The following is a 16,457-nucleotide window of genomic DNA, read 5'->3' as shown; positions in this document are numbered from 1 at the left end:
TAGTAGGAAATGAAATGGAATCACATAATCTCTGCCTAACTAGTGTTCATATAGACACCAATGAAGGAAGAAAAAAAAGGTAATGAATCTGTGTCAGGTACTGAAGTGATCTCACATGCATCATTAATCTGCAAATATGAAATGCATATGACCTTGGATCTGGGATACTGACATATTTCTCTGCCTTTGAAATCCAGAGCAAAAGCTAGTGAAGGAAATATCTAATAGAGTATCTGCATAATTGCGACTGAGGAGATTAAGAGAAAAATTGTTTCATGGAATAAGGTTACATTTGCTTACAATTGTCAATTATTCTATTCACTTGGCCTCTCATGTTTATATACAAAAACAATGGCTGGAGAACGGACATATTTTAAAGCTAAGCTCACTCCAATTTAGAGCTGAACTTTAAGATAGGAGATTGACCCCTGGTTTCACAGACAGGGCTTAAGACTAGTCCTAGACTAAAATGTAAGTCTGAGCTGTTTCCACTGAAATAAACTTGCACTGACTGATCTTAAAAATATATCAGTGCCTTTTTAGTTTTAAGATGCACATCGGTAATGTTTTTTTTATAAGCATGTTTATAAAAATTACATAAATGTCCTAATGGATCTATGGTCTTATCCTGGCTTAGTCTAAGCCCTGTCTGTGAAACCGGGCCCAAGTGTATCAAGTTTGCATTTCAGGTTTTGACACTTACAGTGAATAAAAGGGTGTGAATTAAGCAGCTCAATGTTGCTCCCATATAAAAGGTCTCCTCTCTCACGTGCTGTATAGTCACTTTTATTACTGTTGAGTGTCTACATTTACAAATCTGGAATGTTCTGATGAATTGTCTCTAGTAACCGATGCGATCAGCTAATTTTTTTTTTAAATAATCAAAGGTAACATTTTCAGGAATATATTTACTGTAGGTATCATCACTAGCCCTGCTTTTGTGATGAAGGATGGTGCAAGACTACACACCACGTCTCAAGTTTATCCTGACCTCATTCATTTTTGGTCCTGAAGAACAAGACTTCATCCACGAGAATGTTCTTGATTTTTGTTTTGAGTTTCTGATTTTTGAATTGACCAACAGAGCTGAAGTCATTACCCTTGACACTGGATGATATAGTGTCAGTATTTAAAAAGCATGGGTGGTATCTTTAACTATACACTATTGCTACATAGTAAGGTTCACTGACCCACTGGTTTCCAGATCATATCTAACGTGGCCTATTTTTGACATTAACATATTATTGTATTACACGTTTTATTAAACCGTGATACATAATGATCTATTGTTACCTATTCATATCTAAAGTGATTGGCATTATTGCATTATTCATAATTTTTAATGCCAAACAAACAAAAGTTAATTGATGTACATATTGCTCTTTTATGAAATTGGAACAGATGTTCAATCTGAAATCTGGATTACTTAAAAATTTAATAAAGACCTGGTGTTTCTCACGAGTGTGTGCCAGTCGTTGAGTTGTTATTGATGTATGCATTTTATAAAATAGAATTGTTACTGTTTTTATGGTAACAAGTAATCATAAAATCTCTATTAGAGGAATAATGGGTGTATTATTCTAACCCTTGCATCAGTTTAGATTTTCATTAAATCTGACAGTTATTCTAGTACAGCGTCTCTCCTTAAGAACATTCCTATTTAGCTCCATCTGTTTTGTAATGGCAACAGGTTTTCCCAGAGTGTACACCATGTATATGCAACATATTATAGAAACCGGTCTGTCTGTGTGTCTGTGCGTTCTCTCTTTCTGACCGTGTCTAAAAACCTAGTGAGCTCCCTACGTAGAAAGCATCGTAGACATCACATGCGCGTTCCGAGCGTTTTTTTTTCTTTCGAGCAGCCCGTTTTAGGTATTGATACGCAGCCTTTCTTCAATGCAGCATCCGCCATATTGTCTGCCAGGAGACGCCGAGAGGTAATGCAGTGTGCATTTACGACCTACTGATACTTGTATTTTTGGACTTTTAAAATATTTCCTTCAGATAAGGACACACGTAATGCACTACGCTACTAATACATGCTTATGTGAATACATAGTGTTATTTGCTGGCGACACAGTTAGAGCGTGCCAGTGCTATTTGCTAACCACTAAACCCGTCGTGTATTCTTTATAAAAACAGACATAAATGGACTATTTGATTTCATGTCCGATTAAACACAAATATTAACTTTGTGTATGTTTAATAATTCTCATGAATATGAATTGTTTTTTTGTTTTCTTGTATAAATTTGTTTAATCTTTTGTGCGAATGTAGCTAGCGACGTTAGCTTTGTTGTTGCGTGTCGCGCCACGTTCGGCTAGCAACGTTTCTGCGATAAAACATTAAGATATTTAGCCCTGTGTTCATATAGTAAATAAATTATGCTTATATAATGTGCTTAACAATGTAATAAATAATTTAGAGGGTAAATTAGCTAAATGCGTCGGAAAATGTTTTAGAAATGACTTAGGCGTGGCAAACGCTATACTATTTAGCGGTTAACTTAGCTGGCTAACAGCTGTTTTGGAAGCTAATAATAAGATTCTGAGAAATCCTGTTATTATATTGCTTATAAGACTCGTTTGCAATTAATTTATAATGTGGATTATATGTAGATAAAGTTGGGAATGCAAATAAACTATCCACTGAGCTTGCCCGGTTTCTTTTGGCTGTAGCATAAGGCCTGTGGCTCAAAACAAGATATTGATTTAAAGGAAAATGTTTTTGTGTTCCTCGTTATCTTGGCGGTACTTAAATATCATCCCTAGTTAGGCTTTTATGTGTTTGTGGTGTGTTTTTCTCCCACCCCCGCTTGAATTTAAATCATTTATGTAGTTCTAATAATTAGGAATTAATTCAGTAAGATCAAAAGGCTTGTCACGAACAGTAATTTGTTAGTCTATTGACTATATGGCAGTACAGAGACCTGGTTGCTTATTAATGGACGTTGGTCCTTGAATCTGTACTTTGATACCCAGGCTGATGTTGCACAGCTGTGTCTAAAGTTTACAACATCTTTGTGTTTTCCAGCATCTGGAGGGCCATGAGGAATGACTTCTAGGATTGCTGTGTCTCCTGAATAAGCTTCTGGATGTCCTCTTTCATTCATATTACAATCAGGTGTGGTGTTCGTGTGGCGCTTCTGGAAATATATTACATTGCAAATTAAAGTGGTTTACTCCGAGTTTGCTTGATTTATCAGATGTCTTAACAGGCCTATTTATTTATATTGTAGCCTATGCTCCACCATAAAGTCATCACATCTGCCTTCATCAGCTCCACCTTTCATCTGCTGCTCGGAGGAACCCTCCAAGGTAATAACCTGTACAAGTATATATATATGAGTCTTTATGAAATTAATGTAGACCATCCTAAAATTTCAAAGGCATTTATATGGTTTCTTTATTTAAAAAAAATAAAAAATATATATTTTTTATACTGTTAAAAGTAATGTCAGTATTGATTGAAAAAAAAAAAATTGGTTTCTATCAGGTTAATTTTTCTTAATTCATTATAGGACTGTACTTTTAGATGTTTTTATTTGTTAATTTATTTGCTTATTCGTTCTCTTATTATTTAACTTAAAATTTATTTTAAATATAAAATATATTTCGCTTTCCCCCCCTAAATATTTCTAGGGATCCCCTTAAACTTTTTTTTTTACAATTAATTTTTATTTTAACCCATTTTGAAAACCCCATTCTAGATCATAAAATTCATAATTTTTATTTACTGTTCTATTCGACTGTTAAATTTGTAAAACATATTTTTGGTCATCCTGTAATCTTTCAGTGCAATATTTTGTTGTCTTTCCAGGTGTTTCAGGGAATACCTTGTGTAGAATATGTCTGGCCCTGTCCCAAGTCGCTCTCGAGTTTACCCTGATGTAAACACACAGCGACCCAGAGAGTACTGGGACTATGAATCCCATGTGGTGGACTGGGGGTGCGTACTCTTGAATTTTCAGCACCTTTAAATGCCATAGACTATAAATAGCCAATTTGACCTATAATTATGCAGCATTATCCCTGTGGATAGTTTTTTTGTTGCTCTCTTTCAGGGGCTTGGATCAAATGTGCTGCTTTTTACTTAATGCTATATTTGACACGTTCAGTGTGTTAAACTCACATTGTTTCTACTCTGCAGAAATCAGGATGACTATCAGTTAGTGCGAAAGCTTGGTCGGGGAAAATACAGTGAAGTGTTTGAAGCCATAAACATCACTAACAATGAGAAAGTAGTCGTCAAAATACTCAAGGTATATTTGGATGTTTGCATTCACACTTGTATAGATGATTTGATCGGAGATATGTCAGTTTGTTTGTTTGTTTGTTTTTAGCCAGTGAAAAAGAAGAAAATTAAACGAGAAATAAAAATTCTGGAGAACTTGAGAGGAGGCCCCAACATAATAACGCTTTTAGACATCATAAAGGATCCTGTGGTATGTTTATGATATAATATTGGGGAGTTTACTTTCTATTGGTTTCCTATCTTCAAGACAAAGTTTTCTTTTTATTAATGACTTGCAGGTTTAGTTTATTGTCTTGGAACCGTGATGCATTGGCAAAGTATATATATATATATATATATATATATATGTATGTGCCAGTTTGTTTGTGTGCCATCAGGTTTAAAACCCATTCTGCTTTATTTTCAATGTACAGTCCCGAACACCAGCACTGGTTTTTGAGCATGTTAACAACACAGACTTCAAGGTTAGAGATTTTTTTTTTTTTTGACACCCCTCCATAGATGATTTGTTTAATTTGATGTTGTAGTAAATACATTTTTTCTTCACAGCAACTGTATCAAACTTTATCAGACTATGACATCCGCTTCTACATGTATGAAATTCTTAAGGTAAGATGATCACTAAAAATATAAATAAAAATAATTAAAAGTGGGTCATTTATGAAGTGATATCATGGAACAAAGCCATCCATTAACAGTCGGTCATGGTTTCAGTTTTGCCCATAGTTTAGGTTTGAAAGTTTGAACGGTGCCAAAGTGCTCTGCTCAAATTTATGTAGGATCTAATTCTTATCTCCGCTTTTCTATCCCCAGGCTCTCGACTACTGCCACAGTATGGGAATAATGCACAGAGACGTAAAGCCACACAATGTCATGATCGACCATGAGCACAGAAAGGTATTGGCCAAGTTAAGAGTTTACCCTACATTGAGCGTTCTGGTCATTTCTGTGATGGTAAAGCTGAATGTTCTGTAGCCATTACTCCAGTCTTTAGTGTCACATGATCCTTCAGAAATCATTCTAGTATGTGTATTTGATGCTCAAGTAAACGTTTTCTTATCAATGTTAAAAACAGTCACGCTGCTTAATATTTTCAGTAAAAAGGTAAATCCTTGCTGAATAAAATTACCTCATTGACCTTTTAATTTTGATTTGTTGATTTGTTGAATTTTAAAGCTTCGTTTGATTGATTGGGGCTTGGCGGAGTTTTACCACCCAAACCAGGAGTACAATGTACGTGTGGCTTCCCGATATTTTAAAGGCCCTGAACTACTTGTGGACTATCAGGTTAGTGTCCTAAAATTCAGGATTTTAATTTTCTTGAACATTAATTTTAATTAATTTAAATTAAATTTTCTTTCATCCCGTTAAAGTTTCACATTTAATGATTTTCAGTTTATTTTTCTTAGTTGTAAAAAATATTTTGGTCTGTATCTAGATGTATGACTACAGTCTGGATATGTGGAGTCTTGGATGCATGCTGGCCAGTATGATCTTCAGGAAGGAACCATTTTTCCATGGACATGACAACTATGACCAGGTCAAACATTTATTTTTGATTTAGCACAAACAGCCTTATTTATTATAAACCTATAGCAGGGATGTTCAGTCATTCAATTGATGAATTCATAAATTTTCTGTGTAGAAAAAAAAATTGCTGGGTGCTTTTATTATTTGTCTCTTGAATTTAGTTTTTGATGTTATTTTTCTTTCTAGTTGGTTCGGATTGCAAAGGTTCTGGGTACTGAGGACCTGTATGATTACATTGACAAATATAACATTGAGCTGGACCCACGCTTTAATGACATTTTGGGCAGGTATGACTTTAATACAGTGTTGATCAGCATAGACTCTTTATCAAGTTGATAAAAAGTAGTATTCTGTTTTAAATGATCTCCATAGTTCTGTGTGTGTGTGTCTGTTTGTGTGTAATCATGTTTGTACCATTTTTCACTTGTTTACCCAGACACTCCCGGAAGAGATGGGAACGGTTTGTGCACAGTGAGAATCAGCACCTGGTCAGTACCGAGGCTCTGGATTTTCTGGACAAGCTGCTACGTTATGACCACCAGGCCCGACTGACGGCCCGCGAGGCCATGGACCACCCTTACTTCTGTGAGTTCATGAAAACCTGTGAATGCTTCTCCAGTCTCTAATGCAATGTACATTCTTGCATGTGTGTTCTTTTATACACAGCTGAATAAATTGACTTAATTTATTATACACATTGAGCATTTAGTGAATAATGGCCTGTCACGATAACAAATTTTGCTGAACTATAAATTGTCCAAGAAATTATCGCAATAAATGATAATATCGTCGTTCTAAGACCAGTTTCAACTAATATAATGATAATGGCATATTAACGGATGTACACCTTTTCAAAGATCAATAAACTTATTTTATGGCAGTTTCAGAGCAAGAAATACCAACATGTTAACTTTGTGTGGCTTAAAATGAATTTTGTATGTTATATTACGTGTATATGCCAGTAAGAGATGCTCATATTGACTGTTTAACCTTTAACCGAAAGTAAACATTTTGACCGAAGAAGGGGGCGTTCACATCACGTCTTTTTTGTGCTCAAGTTCGTTATTTCAAATGCGGTATGCGCGCTCATAATGGAAGAGACGCGCTTGTTTTTTCCAGGCGCGTCTACACCACATCTAGTTAAAAACATCTCATCTTTTCAGAATGAAGCAAACACACCAGGTCATGTGAAAAGAACCGACTCAATCAGCTCCCTTCAGGGTGAAAATACCCGTTGTTTTTGAAAAACGGGGTGCACCAAAAGTTTTATTTAACTTTTCTTCGTAAATAAATCTTGTAGCAGAGTTACAGCAAGGGTTTTTCGGTGGTGTAAATCCATTACTGAAATTTCCTTGTTGTAACGGAGAACAGAGGTGCACTCACTCTATTGGTTAGTAGGACTGTCACTGAAGGCTGACAGTCATGCATATGCTCTGGAACAGAGTAATATCACGTCCACATCACAGGCTTTTGCGATTTAGCAAATCGCAACGTCTCAAATCGCGATTTCGATTTTGATTAATTGCACAGCCCTACCCCGGACCAATCATAAGTATCACGGATAAATTTGTAGCAATAGCCAAAAATACATTGTATGGGTCACAAATGATCGATTTTTAGTTTATGCTAATAATCATTAGAATATTAAGTAAAGATCATGTTCCATGAATATATTTTGTAAATTTCCTACTGTAAATATATCAAAACTTAATTTGATTAGTGACATGCATTTCTAAGAACTTCATTTGGACAGCTTAAAAGGCGATTTTCTCAGTACCGTATTTTTCGGACTATAAGTCGCACTTTTTTTCATAGTTTGGCTGGTCCTGCGACTTATAGTCAGGTGCGACTTATTTATCAAAATTAATTTGACATGAACCAAGAGAAATTAACCAAGAGAAAACATGACCGTCTACAGCTGCCAGAGGGCGCTCTATGCTGCTCAGTGCTCCTGTAGCCTACACTAAGCAGCATATAGCGCCCTCTCGCGGCTGTAGACGGTAATGTTTTCTCTTGGTTCTTGGGTCTAAATAAATGCGACTTCTAGTCCAGTGCGACTTATGTTTTTCCCTCATCATGATGTATTTTTGGACTGATGCGACTTATACTCAGGTGCGACTTATAGTCCGAAAAATACGGTATTTCGTTTTTTTTTTGCACCCTCAGATTCCAGACTTTCAAATAGTTGTATCTCAGCCAAATGTTGTCCTATGCTAACAAACCACACATCATTGGAAAACTTATTTATTTGTCTTTCAGATGATTTACAAACCTCAATTAAATTTTATTTTATTTTATCCAGAATAAATTGTAACCCTAGCCCACTTGATAGCTATAATTGAACTCTGACAATTCTAAATTCAAAACCTCATCTATGTTCACATTGACGTATTGTAGTTAAGATTACTGATTTGTTTGTTTGTATCTATATGTTTATGATGTCGTCATAAGTTTAACAACTTTATCTGCCAACCAGCTAGGTAATGTTACTTTTGTTTAATTTAATACAATTTCAATGGAACTTTCACAAGTAAATGATCAACAACATTAAAGATTTAATGGCTATAAAATGCTATGGGCAAAAACAATAGAATTGATCACACAAGGACAAGGCTCTGCTTATTGTTGAGCCCTTGGTTAGTACATTTCAATGTAACTGTATAACTGGCTTCAGATGGAAATGTACACATTGATGGACACTTCATGTCATAATTTGTCATATATTTGAGATAATGTATTTCATGTTTTTGTATATAGATCCTATAGTTAAAGACCAAGGCAGAGGAGCGCCAGCTGCAGGAATGGCTGCTAGTTCCACACCTGTCAGCTCTTCTAGCTCGATGGCAGGTAAACCGTTTACCTTTCTCCTCAGCACTTCACCTCTTTGGATGTTTTGCATAAAATGAGCATTTTGTCATGCACTCACCCTCGTGTCACTGCAAACCTGAGTGATTTATTCTGCAGAATACAAAAGATATTTTGAAGAATGTTTTAACTTTCCCCACTCCATACAGTGCAGGTCAGTGGAGTCCAGAACAATATTGGACCCCTCTGGCTTTCATTATATGGACAAAAACAAGCATTTTTTTCAAAATATTATATTTTATGTTCCACAGAAGAAAGTCTTACCATTTTGAAATAATATGAGGGTGAGAAAATGACAATGTTCATTGGGTGAGACTTGAATCTATGGTAAAAAATCATTGGCCAAGAATGTTCTTAAGAGAAATCTTCAGGTTTCAACATGCACTAGGTTAAATGTGTTGGTGTTTTTCACCCTGCAGGCATCACCTCTATGACTCCGAGCACACAGCCCAATATCGCCAACATCAGCGCTGGCTCGCCAGTCATCCCTGCCCCAAACACAATGGCCACACAAGTGCCCACTGCCGCTGGAGCCCAGCCCTGAACACCACCCGCCCCAACATCCCCCCTCTTTCTCACATCCCTTTATCCGTCTCTCTTCTCTGTGGGCCTGCTTGGAATTGTGAATCAGTGGTGAGGGGGTGGGGGGCATTGATTTCATTTGTGGCTATTTTTATGATGTTGCAAATAACACCGAACTAATGTTAAGTTACCATTTTGTTTTTCTCCTGAGGTGTTGTTTGGGGGTTTGTGAACTCAAAGAAACCCATGATGTTTTTGCACCTGTCTGTGTGAGTTAGAAAAGCAAACGGGTGTGAACTTTCACTCGCCGTGACTGTTTAGAAACACTTAAATGTCCACCTGAAGAAGGATAATAAAATTAATTTTATATGTCCCTCTAGCGTTCTCGTGCTCAAACCATTTCACTTACTGACTTATTTTGTTTTTTGGGAGACTTGTTTTGTTGTACCTGGGATTTTAGTCCCTGTTTTTAGAACGAGTCTTGATCACAAAGTTCACAAAACCTTGTGTCATAAATTGAACCTCTTGAGTATGAATGCAGACCAGGAGTGATTTGATCCTTGGTTTTGAAGAATATTATAGGGACAAGACAATGCAGATTTGAAGTTCGAGTCATGATTCAGCTCTGCATTTAGACTAAAGCCCAGATCCAATCAAAACTACTGTAACAGTTCTGATTTGTGTTGGATCATTGTGTAACAAAGCAGTCTTTTACCAATAATGGATGCTCTGTTGTTTCAGCTGTGCTGGTTCTTTGTATATTGCAGGTTGATTGGATTTGGTCCCAGATCTTGTTAAACTCTCACTAGTTGCTGTTCAAGGACTTATACCAATTACTGAGTAACACAATCAATAATTGCCAATTTTTGTGTTACCTTCAGTTTTCAGTGTGTGTGTACGCATGAGTGGAATTGTTTTTCGTTTTTAAGAAGTTTCAGACATTTGTTTGATACTATGAAGAATTTTTGTAATTTTCTTTTGAGAGGCGACTGTTCAGTGAAATGCACACATTTCTTTCTACCCCACGGTTTAATCAATTAAACAGGTGAAATGTCAATTTAGCACTCAATTTTGTGTTTTCCTGTTGTTTGCCTTTAGTTGGGCTGATTGAAGAACAAACAAGAATATTATGTGGACGGTTTGTGTCACTCCCAAAGCTTTTTGTCTAGACAAACTGTATCTTTAATACCTTAATTGTTTAAGTGTTTCTTAAATTGTTCTTGCTTTTGCTCTTGTCTAGTAGTGAAATAACCAGATGTTAAAGACTAGCTCTGAACTCCTGTTTGTCCTCTGCCTGTGTTCAGTGTGACGAGTTCAAATCTAAATCTCTTTACTGTATTGTAAATTCATTCATTTAAAGTTTGCAATAGAAACTTTTGCAGAGATTTCTTTTTGTTTGTTTTATAAATCATTTAAAAGAGAAAATATATTGTTTAAGTAAAAAGACCATGTCACTTGCTTTATTTAGCTGTACGTTTATATTAATGCAGCGCCGCTAATACAGTGGTCCGAACATAAAAGGTATGTTTGAAGTCAGGTGGGAAAAACAGGCTACCTCACTCACATTTATATGGATTTTAATAATAATAATAAAAAAGGAAACAATTGTTGGCTGTCGTTGAAAACTAGGTTTAATCGTTCGTTTAATACCAATTTTGTGAAAAAAGTTGCTGTCGCACACAAAGACAAATATTCTTAAAAATTGTAGTCCTTCACCAAATTGTCAAACTAATTATTTTATGCTAACTGTTCATTTTCTGATTTAAAATGTTTGCAAATTGCGAGTGTAAATAGTTTTAAACTTTATTTTGCTTTACTAAGTTTCAAAAGCTAAGGTAAATGGACCATGAATAAAACGAAATAAAAATCAAGTAGACACATGCATTAAAAAGCCAGTATGTGTAACAGACTTGTGTAATAGCGTTAGAAAGTTGTTCAGTCTTTCATGTGTCTTGTTTTTCCTGGCCGTCGAGTTGACATTTGGAGCAAAGGGTTCTGCACGTTTGTGGCGTAGTCCAATGCGTTACACATTCTTTCTTTAGCTTTTTCTGCCATCTAGTGGACATAAGAGAATTGTTTTTATTTTTTTTATTTTAAAGCCATTTTTAATGTCATATTAACAAACTGGGATTGTTACAAAAGTTCTTACAGAACATTTAGTAGTTTTGTTTGAAAGCGTTACTAATTAGAGCTAAAATTGGGCACTGAAGTTTAATCATTATTCTTACTAAAAGTAACACCAAAGAACCATTATTCAGTTCTAAAATCTTCCTATAATTCCAACCTTAACTAAGCCTAGAAGATCGAACCATGTGTTATGTTTTAATAATTACATTTCCAATTTAATTTTGTTCTGTTTAAATATAAGTGTCTCTACACTGAAGGTGTCCCAAGCTGTTAAGTCCTGAGAAAATTGTGATTTTTTTTTATCTAATTGTGTTATATTAAATTGTGTATTGTGTGGTGGTTGTCATTTAAACAAATGTAATACCATTTTAAAACCAATGACAAATGATCAGAAAATGTCTCACTTGACCTATATTCATCCTAAACTTTATTATCCTCAGTCTAGAGATCTATTCTGATGATATGCTTTTTTATTTATAAAGACATTTTCCTCAGTTGTTACTTGAAAACCTTTTTTGAGAAGTATATAAGCTAAATGAATATACTGATGGAAGCCTTTAGTATAATGGGTTCCTATTTCTTCACAATGGCACAAACAAATTCCTTCAGTGGATCTCTGTGAAGGGAAGGAAATGCCATGGGGTGAATTCGGCCATGCATCCCCTTACTATACAACACACCTGGCATTCAGAGTAAAACAGGTCTTTGTTGGCTTCTCAGGCCTCATCTCCAGTGTCCCTGTAACTGGTCATCTATGACCCTATTGTCCAGATCAGAGACCTGCACTCGTATAAAGCCGCACATGGCACATGAGCCCTTCAGAAGGACATCAGCACTCACCATGAAGCTGTAAGTTGCCATACTCCCTTTTCCTTTTATTTGGATTAATTTTGTTGCGATATGTTTAGTCAGGATTTTCCATAATAAAATACAAGATCCGTGTCACTAGTTTTCAAATATGTAGGACTGTTTTATGAGTGCTGGTGTAAAAATTAATGATATTGCGCATGGAGAGACAGCTCGACAATATTAAATGTGTGTTTATGTTTCATTTACATCGACATTTAGAAAAAGTTGTAATTTTCCCTTTCGTTCTCCCTCCTGGCTCAGGACCAACATCTGCCTGACTCTTCTAGTCTTTATAAACGCAGTACATTCAGCAGCTATGAGAGGTAAACTCATTTTAGTTGTGTTTTTAGAAAGAAGTAAAGATTTGTTATGTTTTTGGAAGGTTGAGCATGTTTTTTTTTTCCTGCTAAAGGGATTATTTAAATTAATGTTACATTTATTATTTATCGTGTTTTTGTACATTCTCTCCTCAGATGCATTTGAAATGAATCTGCCTCTTGACCACACTGATCCAACACAGCTCTCAGGTCTGTGAATTCTTTCTTCAGTATGATCTTTCTTGAGTCTGATGCATGGAAGTGAAGGGGAATAGCAGTTAATACTCTATCAGAAAAAGTCCGCTGTGCTACTGGTTTTTGGTTTCTGACCTCTGACACCCCTTTTTCCTTAGAAATGGATCTAGCAACAGAGAAGATTCTGGATCCTGTACATCCAAACGATCCGACTGCAGGTCAGTAATTAGACAGTGCTGGAAAAACTGATGCAATATTCAGACCTGTATGATTGATGATTTAAGAAATTCTGTACAGTCCTATACATGACATTTATTTATTTAACATGATTTTCTCTCTCTATGTACTGAATGTAACGCCCCAGAAATTGTCAACTCTGCTGGTATGTTTTATTATTTCTTATTTTATTTCTTTTTTTTTATCAAAACATATTTGGATATATTGCTTTAAAAATTAATGCGCCTAAAAAGGTGATTTAATTGATCAAGACTTTTCCAATACAACACCCAAACCAAATCTGGCAGATCTTGCAGGTAAATTAACAATTTGTTCTATCCAATTCAATAAAAAGACTTCTGTTTGAATATTAGTTTGTCTACTGATTTTGGTCTGTCCAACTTATGTTTCCTAAGATGTTGCTGAAGAGAGATCATTTGAGAGGAGCAACTCAGGTGATCAGTCAAGTAAAACACATGAAACATAGACTAAAACCTTTAGTATATATTGTTTAGATATTTATTATTTCTTCATTTCCTTTTTAAACAGACAGCAGATTAGCAGAAAGAACATCAATCGAAGACAGCAGAGGTAGAGACCTGTATTGTATTCACTTTACTTCTGCATGCAAGCTTTTAGATGTTATTTGACAAAAACACTCCAGCCTGTAAAATATATAATCATAATTTGTCTGCAGGCATGTAACTAATTCAGTATATGGTTTGCTTCAGATGGTGACAGCGACAAGAGGTTACAGCTGAGAACAACACTCAGAGGTATGCTGCTGGATTTAATGTGATTGTTGAAATAAACTTTTTTTTCATTAAAAAAATAAAAAAACTCACTGACATACTCTGGACAACAGACACACAAAAGGCATTACAGGAGCATTATGGGAACTCAGCAGGTAAGCAATAGTTCTATCTGGTCTAACCCTGCTACTGTTTATGAACATATCTGCTGATGTGATATTCTGTGTTAATATAGAGAGTATGAGTATGGACAGGACTGTCATGGACATAGACATGACTGAGGACTCAAACAAACATATTGATAAAGCAACAGGTATGTAGTTTTATACTGTATATGTGCTCAGATCTGCTAGACGTTATGCAAATGTTTAAATATTTAAATGCATACACTAAGTTTGGGGTCAGTAAGATTTTTATTTGATTTTATTTACTTTAAAGGAATTAATACTTTTATTCAGCAAGGATGCATGGAATTGACCCAAAATAACAATAAATACATTTAGAATGTTACAAAAGATTTCGATGGTAAATAAATGCTGTTCCTTTTAACTTTCTATTCATCAAAGATAATAATGAGAAATATTTATTGAAAATTCAGCATCGCCATCACAAGAATAATAAACATTTAAAAATGTATTAAAATAAAAAAGTTATTTTAACTTGAATATTTTACATTTGTCAACTTTTAGGAGTATTTATGGTTCTTAAAGCTAACCATAAATTAAGTTTACATTGAGTTTTATAGCTTAAAGCTATAAAACTCAAACTGTAGTTTCACAAGGTCTGTAAATAATTCATGTTTTGGCTCACTAAATAAATCGAATCTTTTTTTGGAATTATCATGCAAAATATCATCTTACAATTCTGTGCAGTGATGAAGGACATTAGTAGTCAGGAAATGGACAGACCTGATAAAGACGGGAGATACCGACCTCCAAGCACCCGGAAGATGTTAGAAAAACACAACTCAGACACAGGCAGACACAATCTGGACTTTATGAAAGAGATGGATCCCATAATTCAGAGTTCTGCCGGTAGAATGAACCTCAAAGGCCAGTCTGGTATATCACATGATACTGATAAACCCCAGCAGGAGAGCCACAGAAGGGCAATGGTTTTAGACAGCCCAGAGTCTGTGGACACCCCGGATAGACCAGACAGTGAAGAACGTGGTGATGATGGTCGAGGAACGTCTCAGACACAAATCTCAGGTTAGTTCACTAAAAAAAAACCTTTCATTTAAAATAATCAGACAAAAACTGCTAATGAGACTCTTATTAAATATTGTGCAGGAATCAAAGCGAAACTGAACTATGCCGCTGACCAGGACACACTGGACGACAGCAGGGAATTGGTCGATCTGATCCCAGGATGCACTGAAACGTCTGTTGAACATCTCATGGAAGAGAACAACAGTCTGGATACCCCTAATGTGGACCAGAAGATTCAAAAGGACTCGATGAGCTATCAGAACCAGCTGAAGAAAATATGTCCCACTAAGAGAATATGAGAATCCAACAACCCAAGAGCACAGCTGGATTTAGATAGTCCAGAAAGAGTCAACAGTGAACTTTTGGACAGAGACATCAGCAGAGAGATGCTGGAATATGTGGTGGTTCCTTTGTAGAGAGTTATCTTTTTTGCCCAATATCTACCTTTTTGTTGTTGTTTTTTGACACTGTGATTTCAATGTCAATTTGAACTAATTTGTTCTTGGTTTGTTTGTTGAACTTGCATAAATAAATCATTATTAATCAGTTTTAAGTCTGTAAGATGTGAATATTATTGAAAATATAAATAAATGATTATGAAAGCCTCCTTGACTTAATAATTATATATATATATATATGTATGTATGTATATATGTATGTATGTATGTATATGAACAGTAATTTTAACAATAAATAAATACATTTTATCAAAGAAATAAATTACTTTGAAACAGCCTCTCCTTAACTTAGTACACATTAAAATAAAATAAAAAAGATAATAAATTGTATCAGACCAACAATACCACTACTACTGCTATTACTAATTATTATTATTAGCATAGAGAGAATGTTAATGGGAGTTTTAAAAAGAAAATGTTAATTGTAATATTAATAATATCATTAATGGTATTCATCATTTTAATAATCTTTTAAATAATGTTTTATAATATTTGTATGATTATAATAATAATAATTAGTCATATCTGTCCTTCCCCCTTATATTTAGTATTTTGGATCATTTGTATACATCTGAAAATTTCCATTAAAGTGTAATGTCAGGTAATATGGCATTTAGAAAGTGCAAGGAAAAGCTACAAAAGTGTCCGACTTTACCATGGTTCTCTCTAAGTACCAATATTTACTACATAGTACACCTTGTTTAAATGCCCTTAAACATTCTCCATATGCAGTTAATGGCACTAATGTTCCATTCATTCCACTGAACTGATTTGTGTCCCACTGACAGTATTTTAAAAGATTTAAATGGCTTTTTTCAGGTCAGAGGTTAGCAACGGTGCTTTATCTGCTAAATTTAGTCCCAACTCGCACAGAACGGCTTGCTGCGAGTCTATCATTGATTTAACAGAGCTAAATGATTAAATCGTTCAGCATGTAGTTTTAGACAGACAAATAGAGGATATTTATCAGCTATGACAAGACAGCTCGCAGCTCTATAGACGCGATGGTGATGAGTGTGTCTAATATGTCGGCCAGATCCACCTTTCCTATCCGTTTATCAGACAGATCGTACTCTCTTCTCCATTTATCATATAGATCTCGTTCCCGTGGGTGCTTATTTGTCCTACGGTGTTGATTTTGGTGGGTTTTCACAATCAGTG

The 16,457-nt window shown here is 35.2% G+C and overlaps 1 protein-coding gene and 1 pseudogene across 2 annotated transcripts; both read left to right on the top strand.

Moving 5' to 3' along the window:
- Positions 1–1,871: 1,871 nt before the first annotated feature.
- LOC132158585 (casein kinase II subunit alpha-like) lies at positions 1,872–10,228 on the top strand. Of its 2 annotated transcripts, none has more exons than XM_059568041.1 (15): positions 1,872–1,937; positions 3,034–3,123; positions 3,239–3,317; positions 3,820–3,948; positions 4,150–4,261; positions 4,343–4,444; positions 4,668–4,718; positions 4,804–4,863; positions 5,068–5,151; positions 5,431–5,541; positions 5,693–5,794; positions 5,971–6,071; positions 6,221–6,369; positions 8,542–8,631; positions 9,069–10,228. In XM_059568041.1, the coding sequence occupies exons 4-15, from the start codon at positions 3,848–3,850 to the stop codon at positions 9,191–9,193; spliced, it is 1,188 nt and encodes a 395-aa protein (XP_059424024.1). In that variant the 5' UTR covers positions 1,872–1,937; positions 3,034–3,123; positions 3,239–3,317; positions 3,820–3,847; the 3' UTR covers positions 9,194–10,228. The 2 variants fall into 2 exon arrangements, with proteins under 2 accessions (XP_059424024.1, XP_059424025.1); XM_059568042.1 differs by lacking the exon at positions 1,872–1,937 and adding an exon at positions 2,072–2,196.
- Positions 10,229–11,650: 1,422 nt separating this feature from the next.
- Positions 11,651–15,387, top strand: LOC132157931 (uncharacterized; annotated as a pseudogene).
- The last annotated feature ends 1,070 nt before the right edge of the window (positions 15,388–16,457 follow it).

Source organism: Carassius carassius, chromosome 15 (genome assembly GCF_963082965.1).
Source record: "Carassius carassius chromosome 15, fCarCar2.1, whole genome shotgun sequence".
NCBI lineage: Eukaryota > Metazoa > Chordata > Actinopteri > Cypriniformes > Cyprinidae > Carassius > Carassius carassius.
Note: the sequence above shows the minus strand (reverse complement) of the source record. Positions and strands in the feature narration are given on the sequence as shown.

Bases quoted from the DNA above. Each gene is read 5' to 3' on its own strand.
- LOC132158585 (XM_059568041.1), top strand. From the start codon at position 3,848: ATGTCTGGCCCTGTCCCAAGTCGCTCTCGAGTTTACCCTGATGTAAAC. The intron at 5,152-5,430 runs GTATTGGCCAAG...TGAATTTTAAAG, and splicing joins TCGACCATGAGCACAGAAAG to CTTCGTTTGATTGATTGGGG. The intron at 6,370-8,541 runs GTGAGTTCATGA...TTTTGTATATAG, and splicing joins CATGGACCACCCTTACTTCT to ATCCTATAGTTAAAGACCAA.